The sequence below is a fragment of the Electrona antarctica genome (assembly GCF_951216825.1).
Source record: "Electrona antarctica genome assembly, chromosome: 16".
Lineage (NCBI taxonomy): Eukaryota > Metazoa > Chordata > Actinopteri > Myctophiformes > Myctophidae > Electrona > Electrona antarctica.
Window position 1 is genome coordinate 5,695,777 of NC_136797.1, and position 23,862 is coordinate 5,719,638.

Here is a 23,862-nt window from a genome sequence, read left to right on the forward strand (position 1 = left end):
ATCTTGAAATAATAACTGAAAATAGCCCATCTACAAGCAGGGCATTGAGAGCTTGTAGAGAGGCAGTTTTTACCGTGTGCAACAACATGCTTCCACAGAAGACATGACGGCTTCTATGGAATGCAGATGACTGAAATCAGTCTTCTATGGAATGCAGATGACTGAAATCAGTCTTCTATGGAATGCAGATGACTGAAATCAGTCGTGGCAACTACAATTTTAGCAGGCACTCTTATTTAGACTCAGAGATTAACCCATTCAGGCCTGACGTCGAAATTTAAAAAAAAAAAAAGTTTTCTAAATCATGACAATTTTCGGAAAGATTTGAGGCACATTTTAACGATTTTTCAAAAATAGCAGACCTACAAGTTCATAGCGCGCCACTCGGTGGCGCGCTATGAGCTTGTAGATCTGCTATTTTTCAATAGCTAAATTATAACATAATGTTTAAAACGCTAACGTGACATGGATGCGTTCCAGGTCTCAATGGATTAACCCATTTAGGCCTGACGTCGAGAAAAGAAAAAAGAAAATCAGAAAAAACTCATGTTTCTATATCAGTGGTTCTCACTGATAATAGTGAGAACCACTATCAGTGGTTCAAAAATAGCAGACCTACAAGCTCGTAGCTTGTAGATCTGCTATTTTTCATGTGCATTTTGCATCCCATAACACAGTTTATAGTTAAGGGACGCGATAAAACAACGACCTCTGCATCCACGGGATGCACTACTGTACTGTTTTTTATTCTAGTTTATTTTTGCTAGGTTTAGTTATAATCATTTCTTATTCTGTTTTCTACATGAATATAACCACCTTATAACCATATAAAATGAAATGGGAGTCAAATGCTGCAATTTGTAAAAAATGGCAAAATATGACTCCTAACGTTGTTGAAGTGGGACTAATAAAATGTCCCTGGGCCTCATTTCTAAAAGACCATCCCTGCATCCCGGGACTCATTACATTAAAAACCTGTTTACATCACTGCAGACTGATGCTGGGTTGTTTTACTGAGACACTACACAGTCTCTCTGAAATCTTTTTTACTGAGACACTACACAGTCTCTCTGAAATCGATACTGGATATGTTTACCGTGCTTACTAAAGGTGGCCTTACACTAGCCGATTCTTTTCAATCTGAAATCTGATAGCACCACACACTACAGGATAATCGGAGCGGGGCAGAGCAAATATCAAACATGCTTGATGTTGATCGGGTCGATCCCGATCGCGCCCCGAGCAGATCGATTGAGTCGGGCACCCCCCGAGCGTCAAAAAATGCCCGATTATCGGCTAGTGTAAGGCCACCTTTAGTCACTCTGGACAAGAGCGTCTTGGCTAATTGCCTAAATCATTGGTTCCCAAAGTGGGGTCCGGGGACCCCTAGGGGTCCTTGAGGGAGTTCCAGGGGGTCCCCAGCTAAATGATAGTTTGGAACCAAATGGATCCTTCCTTATGGGTCTGTAACTCTGAGAACCAAATGGACCTGTTCCATTTGTACACCCTCAGAGTTAAATTAACATTGATTTTTACAATATAAATTGGGGTCGCATTTTCAAAAATAGCAGACCTACAAGCTCGTAGCGCGGCACTCGGTGCCGCGCTATGAGCTTGTAGATCTGCTATTTTTCAATAGCTAAAGTATAACATAATGCTTAAAACACCAAAAGGCGTTCCCGCCCAAAATTGGTTAATCAAAGGTTATTGTCGGAGCTTCTCCAGTGTGTCCTTCCTTTGAGACAGTGTGTAACTGCCTCAAGAAACTAGGATCCCTGGTAAGCCAAAGAACCTCAGCGTCAGTCTAAACAACAAACATACTAATCGAAATAACAATCTGTACATCGAAACTACAGGATTAGGATACCAGAGTCAACAAAACAATGACCCTAGAATCTGTTTAGAAGACCATGCCATTTAAATCACATTCATCATAACATCGTGGTCAAGAAAAACGAATCTAATGTTGCGCTCACACGCCGGGCAAATGTAAACGATGCAGTCAGTCTACCATTCACTGTCAATGGAAGCCAGCGACATGACGATGCAAAGATGCAGTCTACCATTCACTGTCAATGGAAGCCAAGCGACATGACGATGCAAAGATGCAGTCTACCATTCACTGTCAATGGAAGCCAGCGACATGACTATGCAAAGATGCAGTCTACCATTCACTGTCAATGGAAGCCAGCGACATGACTATGCAAAGATGCAGTCTACCATTCACTGTCAATGGAAGCCAGCGACATGACTATGCAAAGATGCAGTCTACCATTCACTGTCAATGGAAGCCAGCGACATGACGATGCAGTCTACCATTCACTGTCAGTGGAAGCCAAGCGACATGAAGATGCAAATATGCAGTCTACCATTCACTGTCAATGGAAGCCAGCGACATGACGTTGCAAAGATGCAGTCTACCATTCACTGTCAATGGAAGCCAGCGACATGACTATGCAAAGATGCAGTCTACCATTCACTGGCAATGGAAGCCAAGCGACATGACGATGCAAAGATGCAGTCTACCATTCACTGGCAATGGAAGCCAGCGACATGACGATGCAAAGACGGAACGATGCATGAATGTAGCTCATGCATAGGCAACTGGCGGCCCGGGGGCCACATGCAGCCCCCACCATCACTTAATGTGGCCCTCAGGTTAATGTCAGAATACTGATATATTATTGATTTCAGCTAATTACTAGTATTAAAATGTTATTGTCTTTTTTTGTCCAATGTGTTTGTATTTAGTTTAGAAAGTTAAGATAACTAAATGCATTTGAAATTCAAAAAATGTTACTTTTCAGGATTCTAATTCACAAATAGAAAATATTATAATTTATAATTTAAATTTAAATTAGCTGATCTACAAGCTCAAAACGCGTTGCAGTGAGACGCATTTTGAGCTTGTAGATTGGCTATTTTTGCTATGACAGTTATATGCAATGTGGCCCCTCTGGAGTGAGTGTGGAACTGGAAATATAGTGGCCCTCCATCGACAAAGTTGCCCACCCCTGATGTAGCTGCTCCAAATCAACTCACAAGGCGTCTTTGCATCGTTTCGTCTGCCTGTGTGAACGCATCTATCTATCTATCTAACTCACAAGGCGTCTTTGCATCGTTTCGTCTGCCTGTGTGAACGCATCTATCTATCTATCTATCTAACTCACAGGGCGTCTTTGCGTCTGCCTGTGTGAACGCATCTATCTATCTATCTAACTCACAGGGCGTCTTTGCGTCTGCCTGTGTGAACGCATCTATCTATCTATCTAACTCACAGGGCGTCTTTGCGTCTGCCTGTGTGAACGCAGCTATCTATCCATCTATCTAACTCACAGGGCGTCTTTGCGTCTGCCTGTGTGAACGCATCTATCTATCTATCTATCTAACTCACAGGGCGTCTTTGCGTCTGCCTGTGTGAACGCAGCTATCTATCCATCTATCTAACTCACAGGGCGTCTTTGCGTCTGCCTGTGTGAACGCATCTATCTATCTATCTAACTCACAGGGCGTCTTTGCGTCTGCCTGTGTGAACGCACCATATAAGACACAAAGAGGACAGAGTGACATCATGTCTGCATGGTAGCCATATCTTGGTCAACCACTACACTAGATCATGTGCAGTCAGTGGTTGAGGTTCTCACGCTTGTTTTATCCCAGTCTGAACGCGAACCCCTTTTGGTGTTTTAAAGCATTCTGTTATACTTTAGCTATTGAAAAATAGCAGATCTACGAGCTCGTAGCGCGGCACCGAGTGCCGCGCTACGAGCTCGTAGGTCTGCTATTTTAGAAAATTTGCGAAAATGTGGCGCAAATCTTTGAATGTATATTCTTTCAGCGAGCGAACGTTTTTAAGTCAAATCTTTGCTTCTGGGGGGGGTCCCTGGAACAACATATTTTCAGATGGGGGTCAGCGACCAATTACATATATTTTTGGGGGTCCTTGACATCGAAATGTTTGAGTACGACTGACTTACCAAAAATAAAAATAAAAAAATAAATAAAAACTTTATTTTTTGGGGAAATCGGATGGGCACCCGCCATGTCGCTATTTTGAAAGAATACAAGGGCACACAAACTTAATTTCAAAGACCCCTATAACTCTGAAGGTGTATAAATGGAACCAAATGGACCCATTTGGTTGCAATTTGTACACTCTGAGTTACAGACACTGTAAGGGTCCCCGACACGTCCAGAACCACTCGCACTAAGCTGCGTTTCAGGTTCATTAGCGTAAGTGTGATTTGTTACCTTCTATAAAGAGTTCTCTCTGTCTGGCATAGTTCTCCAGGTCAGGTCTTGAGAACTGCGGCCGTCTGTCTGCCTGTGGGGAAAACACACAAACAAACACAAAACTCAAGACGACGAAAGTATCCGGTTAACACTTAATTAAAAGAATAACCAGCTCTTCATCTGGTCAAAATAAAAACCCCGTTTATTTTTGACCAGATGAAGAGCCTTGGCTCGAAACGCCGTCAACAATAAGTTAATAACTGGAGCAGATGAGTGTGCGGGTTTGTTCTTCTTTATCTGATGTAATTTTCTGGCCCAGCACCTCTATAAAGTGATGTGCGTATTCTATTATTATCTATTCTATTATTTGGTTTAAAATTATTTATTTGTTAAAAAGTTACAGGAGTTTGCATGTTCTCCCCGTGTCCCCTAGGGTAGGTACCCTCACAAAAAACATGCAGTAATTCTGGTCTCTAAAACTGCCTCCCCCTGGCCAGCCGGGGCGCCTGATGGAGGGGAAAGGAACTGGTTGGAATAACGTGTTCCTTCCACGCGCTACGTCCAACCAGGGAAACTCCCCCCTGCCAGGTGTAAAGGAGCGACTTGGACACTCAGGCATGAAGGAAGCATGAGTTCAAGTCTGTTGCTCTCCCAATGTCCCCCATATATGGGGACTAGGTTGGCGGAGGGTGTGTATAGCCCAGGATCACATTAGATAATTGACACAGGGGTGAAAAATGGGTTACAAAATCGTGGGATAAAAAAAATAAAAAATAAAAAAGTTACATGTCTACATTCTGATACTAATCATTGTTGTTATCCTTCCCAGTCACCTCCAACTCTGTAATATACAGAAAACGCATTTGCAGGACAGGTGGGTTTTGCCAAATGCTAATTTCAGACAATTCTATCCTGTTTCACTTCCAATTGTGTCTGCTCATTTATTTGCGTCAACTCGTCACTTCCGATTTCACTTGTTTATACTATCCTGTGTGAGTTCTCTCTACTGATTGGATAAGATTGGCATCCCGACCTGATAATTTATTTTATGTTTACTAAAGAGCTGGAGACTCATGTTACTGAATAAACACTCTGACTCTAATAGCAATGAGTACAATAACATTCAGAATATAGAGCTATTTAACACTTACTTAAAATAAAAAGTCACTTAAAAATGACATGGATTAAACCCATTTTGGACGGGAACCCCTTTGTGTTTCATTATGTTATACTTTAGCTATTGAAAAATAGCAGATCTACAAGCTCATAGCGTGGCACCGAGTGCCGTGCTACAAGCTTGTATGTCTGCTATTTTAGAAAAATCGTGAAAATGTGGCACAAATCTTGAAAATATTCTTTCTGAGTTTTCAAAGTTTTTAACTCAAATCTTTGCTTCTGGGGGGGTCCCTGGAACCACATATTTTCAGATGGGGGTCGGCGGCCAATTACATATAATCTTGGGGGTCCTTGATATGAAAATGTTTGAGAACGACTGACATAGAAACATAGGGTTTTTCAGAAAACTGTAGAATCGTTCCCAGATCAAAATGGGTTAAAGCAAAATAAAACGTCCTAATGTGAGATTTGTGAGACAGTCTGAAAGGAGCCCAGACACACACACACACACACACTAGTGGTCTAGCGCGGGTTTCCTAAAAAATGTACACAATATGTACAATAATGATGTTTTAGTAATATTGTTCCTGCCGTTCTACATGCTGCCAACCAGCTGAAGAAATCACAGACTTTTCAGAAGAACACAATGGGTCGCAGATGCATTGAGAGCTTGCAGATCAGCTATTTACTCTGTGCAACATGCTTCCATCCATAGAAGACACGCTGGCTTCTGTGGAATCTAAATGATTGAAACCAGTCGTAGAGAGACTGAGAACTTTACAGCAGTGGTTCCCAAACTTTTTCATGTCAAGGACCCCCAAATGGACACCGATTAGCATGCGTACCCCCATTTAAAAAAGTATGCCAAGGACCCCCATAACAGAGGATTTGTACGCCTCTAGGAGTGATTTTCAACCATTTTCACCCCTAGTTTGATGTGCATTCGGCTACGGACCTCCATATAATCAATGGCATTTCTATCTCTGAGAGTGAGACCCCAATTTATATTGTAAAATCAATGTTAATTTAACTCTGAGAGTGTACAAATGGAACCAGATGGACCCTAATGGGTCCATCTGGTTCCATTTGTACACTCTCAGAGTTACAGACCCATATAAAGGGTCCATTTGGTTCCAAACTATCATTTAGCTGGAGACTCCCTCAAGGACCCCTGGGGACAGTGGGGGGCCCCCTGGAACTCCCTCAAGGACCCCTGGTGGTCCCCGAACCCCACTTTGGGAACCACTGCTATAATCCATGAGAACCTTAGATAGAGACCATGCTGAAACATTTTGTCCTGTAAATACTGGTGTTAAATGAATAACCAAACTTTCCCTGTAAACTCTGTAAACTTATTAATGTTCAATAAGATGCCATAATAAGAAATGCAGTGAATAGTAACCACTGCGTAATGGTCAATGCAATTTAATTAAAAGTAAATTGCATCTAGTCCATATTTTGGGGTAAAAAAAATAAGATTTTATTTTAACATTTATAACAATTAATAAACTGTCGCTTATAATGACATGCCCAAAATATGCCATGTGTAAAAGTAGTTGAACAAGTTTGCCAAAGCAGTCGTGGTTAATCTCCAGGTGGGGTAAGGGCCCCCCCAGGGGTCCTTGAGGGGGTCCCCAGCACAAATTCAGTTTTAACAGCCTTTTTACATCTCTACAAGCAAAGCTTTGTGCGCTTGTAGATGTGCTAAAATCTTGTTTTGGGGGGGAATATCTTTGAAACATAATATTAAAACAAATCTTGTATGGGGGGGCCTCCCTGAGTCCCTGGCACCAAATACTTTTCAGATGAAAGTCCAACTTAAGGTTAAAAAGTTTGAGAACCACAGTGTTAAAAGTTTTGTATAGTGTGTTTGTACAGAACTTGCACTTAACAACAGTTTGTGTCCCATCGATAGAGTTATTATATACCTCCGAGTCCTCGGAGCTGCTGGTGTTCTCGGACTCGTTGACCAGCGACGACTTGACGTCGTCCAGGTCCCGCTCGGCGGACACATTCTCGGAGATCTTCTCTTCCTGCTCCCCCTCGTCCTTGAAGGAGATCAGCTCGTCGTTGGCCCCCAGATCATCTCCTCCTCCCCCGTTCATCTGAGGCATGTCTGTCAGTCTGACTGACTGTCGGACAACAACTCACTTTTCTTCCCGAAGAAAAAACCCAAACAATGAGCTAACTATTAGCTCCTTCTGTCTGTCTGTAGAGTCCAGACACTAGCAGTTAGTGTTGTTGTTGTTGTTATTGGGATATAAGATCCTTGTGGTAACCCACTATGGGATGGGGGGGAAGGGGGGTGGGGAGTTCCAGCAAGTATGTAAAGCTAAAAACAAACTATTAAAAAAAACACGTTATAGCTACGTTATAGCACAGCTTGTGTTGGCTTTGGGGGTTCTTTATTGTTGACGACAAAGGCAAGATAAATAACTCTTTTTTTAAGCCTTGCTCTGCTGGGCTGGCTGGCTGGGAAAGGAACTGGAGCTGGAACTTGTAGTAGTAGTAGCAGCTAGCCTGGTGGCTAGCTTCTTTTAGCTAGCCAACAGTGACTTTTAGAATAGCATTCAATGCTACTAGTATGGCTCTCTCTGTCTCTGCTGTGTTCTCTGGGCTGGCTGCTCCCTCCTCCACTCCACTCCGCCAGGCCGGGCAGGATTCCTGAGGTCTAGGGCTTCTTTGCTGCTACGGTCCTAGTCCTACTGGCGGCTCAGCGCGTCTCTCTGCGGCCACAGCAACAAAGAAAAGTCCTAATAATAATGACGGTAATAAGAAGTCACTCCACCGCGGGCCCGGAGAACGAGAAGAAGACGCTCCATTCCGTCCGTAGCCTTGTTATAAGAATAGTCATTTCTTCTTGGGTTACTACTAGCTTAAAAAGGAAAGGAAAAGAAAAGGAGAAAAAAAGCCTTATCTAAACTGAAAAAGAAACGGCGTTGAATTCACGCGAGGAGGAGCGGCGCTGCTGCTGCTGCTCGTGCGCACGCGACGACACCGCCGCCGAGAAAAGTTTGCTGAGGCGAAGAATCCTCCTCCTTCTCCCAGACTAGTAGTCCCCGAGACAAAGTAGTAGTAGTAGTAGTAGTAGAAACAACCGTGTTATTATTCACTTCTTCTCTCCCCTGCTCCATCGTCAGACAGTCACCGACCGTCGTTTGTTTTAATCCATCTTTATCTTCTTTCTTTTTTTTAATTAATAACGGTCGCAAAAGATAATATTAAATGTCCACCACGGTCCGTTTTTCCTTCCGCATTGTTACACAAAACAAAACAAAAAAAATCTGTGCTGAATCGAGAAGTTTTTCTGTATTGTAAGGCTATGTGTTGGAGGCGTGGGAACCTGAACCATTCCACTGGTGTTTCACTGAGTGGAGTACAAGGAAAAGGGAGGAGGAGGAGGAGGAGGAGTGTCTAGTGAGCTAGGATGAGACTTCCGGTGGACGAGATCTTCTCTTCAGAATAAAAGTATTCATGACATGAAATGCAGCTCAAAGTGCTTTACAGAGCAATGGAGAAAGATAGAAAAGAAAAGCCAGGCATAAAACATTAAAAAATAATAGCAGCCAGTAATGCAATACAGTGAGGACATGAATAACAAAGAAAATTAAAAGATCAATTAAAAGCAAGAGTGAGCTGTGCTTTAAAAATGTCTACAGAGGCTGCCTGCTTGCCTGTCGAAGGTACAGTGGGAGTTTGTTCCACGCCGCCGGCCTGTAGAAGCAAAAAGCTGCTTCACCGTATTTTTTAGTTGCCATTTTTTTAGGCAAGTACCCGCTAAAGTCCACAAAAACGACTAATTTGCACATTAAAACAATACACATTAAGTATTTAGTTCATCCATCCATTCATCCATCTTCAACCGCTTATCCGTAGTTGGGTTGTGGGGGCAACAGCTCCCTCCACCAGTGTTCCAGACTTCCCTCTCCTATCCAGAGCAACATTAAGTGACCTCCTCCTGGGGGATCCTGAGGCATTCCAAGGCCAGTGACTGAGTCGATGTGATTCCTCCAACTGCGCCTTGGTCTGCCCGGCCGGGGTATAATTTGAAAAGGCATTTAAAATTATGTTAATTATGTTATGTTACATTTCAGCATTACAATTCAAAATTCAAATTTAGCAAAAAATAACTGATCTACAAGCTCAAAATGTGTCGCACTGCGATGTGTTTTAAGCTTGTAGATGGAATCTAAAAATGTTACATTTCAGCATTACAATTCGAAATTCAAATGTAGCAAAAAATAGCAGATCTACAAGCTCAAAATGTGTCGCACTGTGATGCGTTTTGAGCTTGTAGATCAGCTATTTTTGCTCCAGTGTCTAGTGAGCTAGGATAAGCTAGCTAGGATAAAGTACACTTTAAGCGAACTCTTATTCTGAAGGCCTTATCCTAGCTAGCTCCCAACCAGGAAGTACATCGGAAGTGCAATCTTAGCTCATTGGACGGTGCTGAGGAGGGCAGCCCCCAGCCCAGCCAGCAGGCCCCACCGTCCGGCCCTGACGACACACTGCAGCCCGGGGCGTCACTGACCCGGGATCAGCGCGGACATGCTCACAGGAATGCCTTTTAATATGTTGATGCGAGCAGTCCAAACTGATCTGCGGTCAGTTGTATGTATTTAGTCAGTGGAGATACAAGTTGTGATCCCACTTCTTCTACACACTAGGGACTCGGAGACAAGAAGGAGAGGGAGTTTAGTTTGCTCTCTTTTTGTGCTCTTAAAGGACCACTTCACCACTTTTCAACCTATCTTCATCATTAGGCAGATATTTTTTTAAACAATATTTTTTTACAAAAATGTTTAGATTTGTATTATCGTGAGAACGATAGCTTCCATTTTCGCATTGCAACTTTTCAGGACTAGAAGGCCTGCAGTTTCTATTAGCTTGGATTCCCCATCGATGATGTCACTGGTGGACGGGTTTCTGAACAGCCCTCCTATGAGACGCAGACTGAGTAGAAAAAAATGGTGCCATTTTATCATGATTATTAGTGAGGACCAATTATATGAAGATAGGTTTAAAAGTGGTGAAGTGGTCCTTTAAAGGAGCCGTGTGTAGTAATAATACATTAAAAGCATTTTTTTGTCATTTTTCTTTATTTTTTTAGGTTTTCTGAGCTCAATTGCACCCAACAAAACGGAACTTTTAACATTCAGTATAGATTTTCTGTCGTCTGGGGTTTTCTGGCTCAAACAAGTGCTCTGATTTTCCTGCTGTTTGTGATGTCACAGCCTGCAAATCCCATTATGTCAATACAAAACAATACATTTTTTTTAAATCAATATCAGATAAAACTTTTAAGATTTTATATTATGCACATGCCATGGTCACATAACCATTATATGTTGAGTGCATGCTTTGATGGTTACAGTTTTATAATCAGTTTTGATGAGTAAACCTTTGTGGAGATCTTCTCAGTTCTCATTATATGCTAGTTACTGCCATTCAGGATGGAAAATGAAATCCATTTGGATTTGGGGAGAAGTAGTTTCATAAGGGGCTGGTATGAAGTACTTGATATAAACAGAAAATGTTCAGTTCACTAGTCTACACTCTACTCTACAACTGCCTTCATTGTCTCCACCAGGCCGAAGGCATGGGGAGAGAGTATGTTTTGCACTCCGTCCATGTGTGTGTGTGTGTCCGTCCTTCCTTCCGTCCGTCTGTGTACAGCTTATCTCCGGCACCGTTAACCCGGCCGATGCCAAACTTTGCACACACACTCCCTGGATGCCAACGATGAACCTCTGCCCCACATTTTCCAGAACGGCCTGTTATAGAGCCACCATGAGGCAGCTTTTCACATTTTTTACCTAAAACTGCACCGATCTGCGTCAAACGTTGCATGCACACTCCCTAGAGGACAAGGACAAACCTTTGACCTGCATTTTCCGCATCTGCCTTTTATAGCGCCACCAGGAGGCCGACTTTTGTAAAACACATTTTTTGATATTACTCCTCCAGATTCTGTCCAAAAATCTCACAAATCGTTACACAGTATCTCTATGGTCATGTGCTCAAGTCGGATCTGTCTGATATTTCATATTCCATCCTAATTGGCTATAATTGGCATTCACAGTTTGCAAGATTGCCCCGTTTTGAACAATAGCCTCAAATCATGAACGCAGCATGCAATTTACGTGAAATCTTTCACACATTTTCTTACTAGGCTGAGGAATATATCCCACCCTTTTCACATTGGCCTGTTATAGCGCCACCAACAGGTGGATTTTTGCAAAACACATTTTTGGAACAAAATGCCTCAAATCATCCAATTGCCATCAAAGGCGTATGAAGAAATGGCAATCGGTACACATGATCTCTGTAGTCATGTGATCAAGACGAGTCTGTTGGATTTCTCAGATTGTACACTGATTGGCTAAGATTGCCTTCCAAAGTTTTCAGGAGTGGCCCGTTTTGTACAAAATGCTGCACATGTCCTGCTCATCCAGAATTCTATCCTCAGAGATGCTATGAGTGATCTGGCTCTGCATTTCCTCAACAAAATGAAGAAAATTGTTGCAAAAACAAATAAAAAAAACATCCTCCTAAACATTTTGCCAAACATCACACACACTCCTATCCTCCTGGTGGAGACCTGTGCCCGGAAGGGCACTTTTTCTAGTTTCAGGCACTTAACAAGCGATCGTTGACTGTGTCTGTTAGAGAGAGGGGCAGAGAAGAGTGGCTTTGCTCAACTTGATTTATAGTTATATTCTCCACTCTGATGAAGGTACATGTTCGATATATCATGCAGCCTTACTTATTAGCCTATATTTTGGCTATTCAAAATTATGATTCTGAAATATTAAATTCGATTTCGAAAATCGATTAATCGGCGGCAATCCTAGAATTGAGTATGAAGAAGAAGTACCCAATGGAAACCAGCCTTAAATCCTCTTAGCACAAGCATTGAATGCCATTGACAATGAATGGCCAGCTTTAAATGTTTGTGCAAACACAAACATCGAAGACAAAGATGAGGACGCAAATTGTTGTTGTTGTTATTATGTATTTATGTCTAAAATAGAGACACAAAAACATACCTTCAGCTTTCCAGTTATGGACCAGCAGCACCCAATAAAGTAGCTGGTTCCCAAACGTTTCCATGTCAAATAGCCGTACAAGCTCTCACTGTGTCACATCATGACGTGTTGTGAGCTTGTAGGTCAGCTATTTTCAAATTGTCAATATAGAGTTAAAGTGGTTGAACGGATTCAGATGCTATATTAACTCATTTAGCTGTGGATCAAGGCAGTGGCGTATCCAGGAATTACGTTTTGGACAGACAAGATGTGTTAATTGTCGTCTCCCCGCGCACAATCGTAGCACTAAAGGTTTTCAAAGAGATATACCTGCCAGACGAGTACTAGTAGTATACAAAGGCTGAAAGGCTGGCATTTACATTCCAATGGGTGATTGAGGGTCGCGCTCTACCGCAACGGCCAATCAGCTGTCCATTAATAGTTCTCAGATCTTGTTTTTGTCCTCTTTTTTTCTCATTGTATGGATTTTGGCCAGGCCAGAAATGGATTTGGACAGGCGGACGCCTGCCCTCGCCTTATTGTAGATACGCCTCTGGATCAAGGCCGGTTCTGGGGGGGAGTAACAGTTTTTGACATACCTGTAGTGTATACCTGATAATACAGCTCATATCCATGTGTAGGTGGAAGAGTGCAGAGGGCCACGCAAAACCTTTCTATTCTACCAAATGTTTTATCCCAGGGGTAGGCAACCTGTGGCTCTAGAGCCACATGTGGCTCTTATAGGCCCTCTCCTGTGGCTCCCAGTTGCTACGGCAAAGAAGTATGAAAATGAATAAGAGGTTTTAGTATACTTGATATACTTTGAGAAATTAGCAAACAATAAAATGTGATATTGAAAGACCAGAAAAATACTTAAAGTTTGCTTTATTAAAGCAAACATATTTTGCGGCTCCAGATAGAATTGTAATACGTTTTTGGGCCAAAAATGGCTCTTCTGATAATAAAGGTGGCCTACACCTAGTTTAATAGTTTCTTATTTGGCCTATAGGCCTATAACTTGGCTAACAAATGTTACAGTGTATATTGTAAATACATACGGTAAGTGCTTAAATAAGTGAGGGGGCACCCGGATTTGAACCAGGGACCTCTTGATCTGCAGTCAAATGCTCTACCCCTGAGCTATACCCCCTGCTGCACATTTGTGTTCCTTTGTTCAGGACCAGGTCCTTACGGTCACCCCTCTCTTTGTTTGCATATCAATCATGTGTGTGTGTGTGTGTGACGTGTGTGTGTGTGTGTGTGTGTGTGTGTGTGTGTGTGTGTGTGTGTGTGTGTGTGTGTGTGTGTGTGTGTGTGTGTGTGTGTGTGTGTGTGTGTGTGTGTGTGTGTGTGTGTGTGTGTGTGTGTGTGTCATCATGTCCTCATGTGCTGGTTGGTACCTTGCATGGTTTCCACAGCCATCAGTGTATGAATGTGTGGGTGAATGTAATGCACAATCTATGTAAAGCGCCTTGGATAAAGGTGCTATATAAATGCACCATTTACCATTGTCTATTTTCACTACTTCTGCACAACATGGTGTTATACAACAATGATGCATATTAATAATATAGAGCTTAAGTGGATAAACTATAAGAGCTTGGCCTGATTGTTGGCAATCGGACATGGCCCACATACAGTAGTAGCCTACTGGTGGAGTGGTAGTCCATCTTCTACAAGAGCAGTAGACTAGAGTCTTGCAGCCAGTGGAGCAGTTTACATACAATGAATGACCTTCAAGAGATTGTCTGGAGCAGCACTTTGACACGCAGTAAGTCAAGTGGTACGAATGGATTATCCTGCAGATTCCAGCCCCAGTTCACGGCATCCATAACCTCTATGTTCCCCATCCAGAGTCCCAGACCATGATCTGGTTCTGGTTATATATGCTCAAGAGTGAAGTCTGCTAGGAGAATTAGGGAAGACGTTACACAACCTAAGAAGCTGAAGGCCCCTTAAAAAAGTGTCCCCTAGGGTAGGTACCCTCACAAAAACATGCAGTAATCCTGGTCTCTAAAACTACCTCCCCCTGGCCAGGACTCCTCATGCATAGAAGGAGGCATGAGAAGAAGAAGAATTGGGGGATTTTTCTGTCTTTATTGATAGTACACAGTAGAGAGAAGGAAACGGAGAGAGACGGGGAGTGGCCCTGCGACTCGCTGCCAGGCTGCGTTAGAGCTATATACAGTATGTGGTATATGCGCTTTAACCGATTATTATTTTGAATTGATGTCTTGAATAGTTTTGTACTTTTACTGAAGTAACAAAGTATTCTGAATAGGTAACCTCTACTATCTTGTTGTGGTTCATTCATGCAGCACAGAGTCGCAGCAATTAGGTAAAGTGCTTCTGATGGTAGCTCCTCTGCATATAACACAAAAATGGTATATGATGCATTTATATAGCACCTTTATCCAAGGCGCTTTACATAGATTGTGCATTACATTCACCCATTCATGCCGGAGGAAACCATGCAAGGCACCAACCAGCACATCAGGAGCAATTAGGGGTTTCAGAGTCTTGCTCAAGGACACTTCGACACTGACGGAGCACGGGATCGAACTGGCAACCTTGCGGTTCCCATCCAGCCACTGTACCCCTGAGTCACCGCCGCCCCAAACAAACACATTTACCCCCAAAATGACTTTTTTCCCTATCGATCACTCGAGATCTTTTTTGTTTTAGTCGCAATCCTATAGGTACATTTTGGGGGTGAACTATATCCCTTTAATAACAGGTATTTAGAGGAAGCTCATTATGTTTTTATCCTTTATTTTACCCAGGATAGTAGCTGAGCACAAGTGCTCATTTTCAACAACGCCCTGCACATAAAAACACACAGACAGACACACACATTAAAACCTGGGAGCTGACCAGTACAACCACAGTCTGATCCTGCCACTAAGCAGCTCCACTGGAGCAGTTGGGGGTTCAGTGCCTTGCTCAAGGGCAGTTCAGCGGTATTGTGTGAGTGATGACAACCACTTCCCAACCCAGATTTTTACTGCCCGTCCAGGGAATCAAACCAGCAACCCTTAGGTCACCGCTGCCTCTGTCTGTCTGTGCCTCCCGGCCGACTCCGGCCGATACGAGGCTACATTGGTGGCAGCGGTGTTGTGTCTGGCGGGCCGGCACAGACTAGTCCTGTTGAGCGTAGTCGACTGGCTCCAGCCAGGAGCTAGGCGCGTGTGGACTTTAGACCCATATTACATCCCTATTCCGAGGGGAACATTAGCCAAAAATAGCAGATCTACAAGCTCTGCGCCTCGCAGAATGAGCCGCTGTGAGATTGTAGTACAGCAGAGCCGAAGGTCAAGTTTTGAGGGTTTACAAACCCTCAAAACAAACATAAAAATCGGTGTGCTTCCAAAATGCATAGGCATTAGGCTTAGGCCTACTGTATTTTGTGCTGCTACTAATACCAACTATAGGCTACTGTCTAGAATCCACTTAGCACATTGTTGTTTGCAGAGAGCAACAAGCTATAGGCTACTGACTAACATAACTATCTCTGCTAATATCAACAAAGAAACAGAAACAGTTAAATTCCAATACACAAAATCTCACTCGGTCACCCCAGCATGGTGGTGTCATGGTGAAATTGGTGACCTGCTGGAATGTGTGACAATCGTGTAGACTCAGAGACAATCTGAATCACATAATGTCAGTGTGACCCAATGTAAATCGCTGCAATTTGTTTATTAGAAATCAAAAATCTGAAATGAATTCAACCTAACGGTATTTAGGCCATGCTGCGTGCACGTATTTAAAGACATTTAACTTAAGTCCACAAGATGGTCACATATTTCTGCAGGTCACCAATTTCACCATAACACGGCCATACTGGAGTGATCGAGTGTGAGTGAGCATGCATATTCCTGTCCTGACCACACGGTGTCACTATTACTCTTTTGGTACAGTACCAAACACATACAAGTACTTACTCTCCACGTAAGCTACTAGTCCCTCCTTAACATTTTCGTTTTCGTCTAGTTATTATTTGTTGACTTAAAATGGTCAATACAATAGTCATAGTTTTAGTCATGGCTTAATTTGTTTTTGTTTTTCCCAAATTAACACTTCACTCTGCAAAACAATGCTAATTTCTGAATGATATCTGAAGCTATGTCACAATTTATATTGGGGGTCCCACACCCACAGAGATACAAAATGATTTCGGAGATGATTAATCGGAAAATCGATTAATCGGCGGCAACCCTAGAATTGAGTATGAAGAAGAAGTACCCAATGGAAACCAGCCTTAAATCCTCTTAGCACAAGCATTGAATGCCATTGACAACTTTAAATGTTTGTGCAAACACAAACATCGAAGACAAAGGTGAGGACGCAAATTGTGGTTGTTGTTATTATGTATTTATGTCTAAAATAGAGACACAAAAACATACCTTCAGCTTTCCAGTTATGGACCAGCAGCACCCAATAAAGTAGCTGGTTCCCAAACGTTTCCATGTCAAATAGCCGTACAAGCTCTCACTGTGTCACATCATGACCTTGTAGGTCAGCTATTTTCAAATTGTCAATATAGAGTTAAAGTGGTTGAACGGATTCAGATGCTATATTAACTCATTTAGCTGTGGATCAAGGCAGTGGCGTATCCAGGAATTACGTTTTGGACAGACAAGATGTGTTAATTGTCGTCTCCCCGCACACAATCGTAGCACTAAAGGTTTTCAAAGAGATATACCTGCCAGACGAGTAGTATACAAAGGCTGAAAGGCTTGCATTTACATTCCAATGGGTGATTGAGGGTCGCGCTCTACCGCAACGGCCAATCAGCTGTCCATTAATAGTTCTCAGATCTTGTTTTTGTCCTCTTTTTTTCTCATTGTATGGATTTTGGCCAGGCCAGAAATGGATTTGGACAGGCGGACGCCTGCCCTCGCCTTATTGTAGATACGCCTCTGGATCAAGGCCGGTTCTGGGGGGGAGTAACAGTTTTTGACATACCTGTAGTGTATACCTGATAATACAGCTCATATCCATGTGTAGGTGGAAGAGTGCAGAGGGCCACGCAAAACCTTTCTATTCTACCAAATGTTTTATCCCAGGGGTAGGCAACCTGTGGCTCTAGAGCCACATGTGGCTCTTATAGGCCCTCTCCCGTGGCTCCCATGTGGCTCTTATAGGCCCTCTCCCGTGGCTCTTAAAGGCCCTCTCCCGTGGCTCTTATAGGCCCTCTCCCGTGGCTCCCAGTTGCTACGGCAAAGAAGTATGAAAATTAATAAGAGGTTTTAGTATACTTGATATACTTTGAGAAATTATTTAGCAAACAATAAACTGTGATATTGAAAGACCAGAAAAATAAAAAGTTTGCTTTATTAAAGCAAACATATTTTGCGGCTCCAGATAGAATTGTAATACGTTTTTGGGCCAAAAATGGCTCTTCTGATAATAAAGGTGGCCTACACCTAGTTTAATAGTTTCTTATTTGGCCTATAGGCCTATAACTTGGCTAACAAATGTTACAGTGTATATTGTAAATACATACGGTAAGTGCTTAAATAAGTGAGGGGGCACCCGGATTTGAACCAGGGACCTCTTGATCTGCAGTCAAATGCTCTACCCCTGAGCTATACCCCCTGCTGCACATTTGTGTTCCTTTGTTCAGGACCAGGTCCTTACGGTCACCCCTCTCTTTGTTTGCATATCAATCATGTGTGTGTGTGTGTGTGTGTGTGTGTGTGTGTGTGTGGCGTGTGTGTGTGTGTGTGTGTGTGTGTGTGTGTGTGTGTGTGTGTGTGTGTGTGTGTGTGTGTGTGTGTGTGTGTGTGTGTGTGTGTGTGTGTGTGTGTGTGTGTGTGTGTGTGTGTGTGTGTGTGTGTCACGTGTGCATGCGTGAATACTAGTAGATTGGGGTGGTGGCTCAGGGGTACAGTTTCCGGATGGCAACCGCAAGGTCGCCAGTTCAAACCCGGTCTCCCCCAGAGTTAGTGTCAAAGTGTCCTTGAGCAAGACACTGAACCCCTAATTGCTCCTGATGTGCTGGTTGGTACCTTGCATGGTTTCCACCGCAAACATGCAGTAATCCTGGCCAGGACTCCTCATGCATAGAAGGAGGCATGAGAAGAAGAAGAAGAATTGGGGTCGTTTTCTGTCTTTATTGATAGTACACAGTAGAGAGAAGGAAACGGAGAGAGACGGGGAGTGGCCCTGCGACTCGCTGCCAGGCTGCGTTAGAGCTATATACAGTATGTGGTATATGCGCTTTAACCGATTATTATTTTGAATTGATGATATTCTGAATAGGTAACCTCTACTATCTTGTTGTGGTTCAGTCATGCAGCACAGAGTCGCAGCAATTGGGTAAAGTGCTTCTGATGGTAGCTCCTCTGCATATAACACAAACATGGTATATGATGCATTTATATAGCACCTTTATCCAAGGCGCTTTACATAGATTGTGAATTACATTCACCCATTCATGCCGGAGGAAACCATGCAAGGCACCAACCAGCACATCAGGAGCAATTAGGGGTTTCAGAGTCTTGCTCAAGGACACTTCGACACGGACGGAGCACGGGATCGAACTGGCAACCTTGCGGTTCCCATCCAGCCACTCTACCCCTGAGTCACCGCCACCCCAAACAAACACATTTACCCCCAAAATGACCATCGATCGATCACTCGAGATCTTTTTTGTTTTAGTCGCAATCCTATAGGTACATTTTGGGGGTGAACTATATCCCTTTAATAACAGGTATTTAGAGGAAGCTCATTATTTTTTTATCCTTTATTTTACCCAGGATAGTAGCTGAGCACAAGTGCTCATTTTCAACAACACCCTGCACATAAAAACACACAGACAGACACACACATTAAAACCTGGGAGCTGACCAGTACAACCAGTCTGATCCTGCCACTAAGCAGCTCCACTGGAGCAGTTGGGGGTTCAGGCCTTGCTCAAGGGCAGTTCAGCGGTGTTGTGTGAGTGATGACAACCACTTCCCAACCCAGATTTTTACTGCCCGTCCAGGGAATCAAACCAGCAACCCTTAGGCCACCGCTGCCTCTGTCTGTGCCTCCCGTGTCTGGCGGGCCGGCACAGACTGTTGAGCGTAGTCGACAGCACGTTACCTCCCTGGGGTGGAGGTCCCTCCACGGTCGAGCCTAGCTCCTGGCTGGAGCGTGTGGACTTGGACCCATATTACATCCCTATTCTGAGGGGAACATTAGCCAAAAAGAGCAGATCTACAAGCTCTGCGCCTCGCAGAACGAGCCGCTGTGAGATTGTAGTACAGCAGAGCCGAAGGTCAAGTTGAGGGTTTACAAACCCGCAAAACAAACATAAAAATCGGTGTGCTTCCAAAATGCATAGGCATTAGGCCTACTGTATTTTGTGCTGCTACTAATACCAACTATAGGCTACTGTCTAGAATCCACTCCGCTACTAATACAAGCTATAGGCTACTGACTAACATAACTCTCTCTGCTAATATCAACAAAGAAACAGTTAAATTCCAATACACAAAATCTCACTCGGCCACCCCAGCATGGTGGTGTCATGGTGAAATTGGTGACCTGCTGGAATGTGTGACAATCGTGTAGACTCAGAGACAATCTGAATCATATAATGTCAGTGTGACCCAATGTAAATCGCTGCAATTTGTTTATTAGAAATCAAAAATCAGAAATTAATTCAACCTAACGGTATTTAGGCCATGCTGCGTGCACGTATTTAAAGACATTTAACTTAAGTCCACAAGATGGTCACATATTTCGGCAGGTCACCAATTTCACCATAACACGGCCATACTGGAGCGATCGAGTGTGAGTGAGCATGCATATTCCTGTCCTGACCACACGGTGTCACTATTACTCTTTTGGTACAGTACCAAACACATACAAGTACTTACTCTCCACGTAGGCTATAGTCCCTCCTTAACATTTTCGTTTTCGTCTAGTTATTATTTGTTGACTTAAAATGGTCAATACAATAGTCATAGTTTTAGTCATGGCTTAATTTTATTTTTTATTTATTTTTCCCCAAATTAACACTGCACTCTGCAAAACAATGCTAATTTCTGAATGATATCTGAAGCTATGTCACAATTTATATTGGGGGTCCCACACCCACAGAGATACAAAATGGTGTCAAATGCATGGGGGTCCGTGGACGTATGCTTGTAGGACACACACACACACACACACACACACACACACACACACACACACACACACACACACACACACACACACACACACACACACACACACACACACACACACACACACACACACACACACACACACACACACTGATATGCAAACAAAAGAAGGCGGATCTACTGTTGACCTAGCCATGAACAAAGGAACAAAGATGAGTTTTCGGACCAACTAATAACAAGGGGGTATAGCTCAGTGGTAGAGCATTTGACTGCAGATCAAGAGGTCCCTGGTTCAAATCCGGGTGCCCCCTCACTTATTTAGGCACTTAGGCATTTACAATACACTGTAGGCCTATATTGTAAGAATTTGTTAGCCGAGTTTCTACTGCCATTTGAAAATATAAATGGAGAGTCAACTGGATTCGGATTTAACCCATTCAGAACAGGAACACCCTTTTGGTGTTTTAAGGATTATGTTATACTTTAGCTATTGAAAAATAGCAGATCTACAAGGTCATAGGGAGTGCCGCGCGACTATTTTTGAAAAATCGTGAAAATGTGACGCAGATCTTTGATTATATATTATTTCAGAGCGATTGTTTTAACTCAAATCTTTGCTTCTGGGGGGGTCTCTGGAACAACATATTTTCAGATGGGGGTCGGCGGCCAAATTCATATAATCTTTGGGGTGCTTGACATGAAAAACCTTGAGAACCACTGACAGAAACATGGGTTTTTCAGAAAACTATCAGGATTTAGAAGGCATTTGTAGAATTGTCCTCAGGTCTAAATGGGGAAGGGTACATTTTTTGAAATGAAAACGTTTGTTACACGCTTCTGTAGATTTAGATTACGAAACATATGCCTACCAATTAACAATTACATTAATTAAGCCATATTTTATATTTTGTCTATTCAAAAATAGCGTAGCTTAAGCTTAAGAGCTTGTGGCTCAGCTATTTTTGAAAGATTTTGACACATTTTGAAAATCTTAGAGGGGAAAAAGCATAATGAACTTAAATTTACTTAGTTTAAGTAGATGTCGATGCCAATTATTCTGTACTTTAACTGTAGTAAAATGTTGAATACAAAACTTTTAACTTGTCAAAGAGTATTTCTACGCTGTGGTGTTGGGTTGGGTATTGCTATCATTATTAATCTACTCATAAAATGTGATGAATAGAAAATTAGAATACTATAGGCCTACTTCTTGACCTGTGTGAGTTGGCTCAGGTGATTGATTGAATCATGCCATCAGGGGGCGACATTACACCGCACATTACAACACAGACAGGTCAGGTCAGTGATTCTCCGGGCACAAACACAAACAGAGCCACGAGATAGAAAACCCATTGGACTAAACCAAATTATAAAACAGCAAAAGGAAAACTACCTGACACATTGGAAAGAAGCAACACAAAAGCAGAGTAAACTAGAATGCTATCTGGCCCTAAACAGAGAATACGCAGTGGCAGAATACCTGAGCACCGTGACCGACCCAAAACAAAGAAAAATCCTAACTAGGTACAGACTCAGTGAGCACTAGGGTTGCCACCCGTCCCTTATAATACAGAATCATCCCTTATTGGAGAATTAAATGATGCGTCCCTTATTGAACCAATAAGGAACACAGTTTGTTCCTTATTTTCCTAAATAGCCTCTACACATCAACACTGAATTTAACAATAATGAACAAAACAAAACACAGGAAATATTAAAGTCAGCACAATTGTTCTAGCAGGAGGCACACAGTAGCCTAAACCAGTGGTTCCCAAAGTGGGGTCCGGGGACCCCCAGGGGTCTTTGAGGGAGTTCCAGGGGGTCCCCAGCTAAATTATAGTTTGGAACCAAATGGACCTTTATGGGTCTGTAACTCTGAGAGTGTACAAATGGAACCTAATGGACCCTCAGAGTTAAATTAACATTGATTTTACAATATGAATTGGGGGCCCAGAGATAGAAATGCCATTAAATGGGGGTCGGTAGACTAATGCATGTCAAACTGGTACTTGAAATTAAATGGGTTGAGAATCACTGCGTAAAAATCCTCTCTTATGGGGGTCGCTGGCATATATTTTCTAATGGGGGTCCGCGGGCTCCTAGTATAGAGTCCTGTAGCCATTCCAGCCAGGTGGGTTCGGGGAGTGAGGCCAAGTAGTAGCCTGACCAGTTTGTTTTGGGAAGTCTGGAGCCTTGTTTTAAGGGCCTTTGAGGTGCTGTGGTACCGTCCAGGAGGTGCATGCATAGTCGAGGAAACCTTGTACGAGGGCTCCTGTTAGGGTCTTCAAGGTGTTTTTGTTGACCAGTGAGGAGATCCTGTATAGGAATCTTGTTCTTTGGTTGACTTTTTTGATTACGTTGGTGGCCATTTTATCACCGGAAAGATTTGACTCCATGATGGAATCTAGGTAGGTCATTTCATCTTTTCGTGTTCTTCATGTTCAGTTCATTTTCAGTTCTTCATGACCCAAACATCCAGTAAGGGCGAAATCCATTTGACATTTGACAAACATCTCCTGAGATCGATTCGGTATGGGACCTTATATTATTTATCATCTTATTTATCCGTGTTTTTACAAGATGTCATGTCAGTAGTATTTCTAATACCTGCCCAATAGCCCACATCTTGGCTGCTGATATTTTCAGTAGACTATTATAGTTGATTGTTTAATAATGTTGAGTTTTAAAGTCTAATATAAATATAAATCAATATAATTAAATATTGTGCCCATTTAAAGATTCACAATCAGAACTCTTTATGTTGTTATGCTCATTTGGAAAACAAAATTCTACTTCAAAAGTTGTGGATAGCATTAACAATAAGTTGAAGGGAAACTTCAACGTATTGCTTCAACTTATTGCTTCAACTTATTGCTTCCACTTATTGCTTCAACTTATTGCTTCAACCTATTGCTTCAACTTATTGCTTCAACCTATTGCTGGCCTTGCCGCACACGCCTGCGCCGCAAGGCCGTGGCAGGCATAAAGAGTGTCCCTTATTTCAAGATCTCAAAGGTGGCAACCCTAGTGAGCACAGTCTTGCGATCGAGAAAGGCCGTCATAGGCAGACCTGTATCCCGAGAGAAGACAGACTATGCACACACTGCACACAAAATGAAGTGGAAACCGAGCTACACTTCCTAACCATCTGTCCATTGTACCAAGACATCAGAGACACATACTTCCCACAGATTACAACCACACACAGAGATTTTGAAAACATGACCAATGACAAAAAAACTCCCATATCTGCTGGGCGAAGTACAACAATGTGCAAACACAGCAGCAAGATTCGTGAGTTGCTGTGATAGGAGAAGGATATCAAACGGAACACAACCACCCTAAAGACTAATCATTGT

General features: G+C 42.7%; 1 protein-coding gene across 1 annotated transcript in view; it reads right to left on the bottom strand.

Moving 5' to 3' along the window:
• Positions 1-8,705, bottom strand: part of LOC306940301 (uncharacterized protein) — a 42,104-nt gene extending 33,399 nt beyond the window's left edge. The window contains exons 1-2 of the mRNA XM_079525322.1: positions 7,278-8,705; positions 4,252-4,324 (exon numbers count right to left, since the gene is read on the bottom strand). Coding sequence (XP_079381448.1) covers positions 4,252-4,324; positions 7,278-7,463 — 259 coding nt within the window. The 5' untranslated portion in view covers positions 7,464-8,705. The remainder of the gene's footprint in view (positions 1-4,251; positions 4,325-7,277) is intronic.
• Between the last annotated feature and the right edge of the window lie 15,157 nt (positions 8,706-23,862).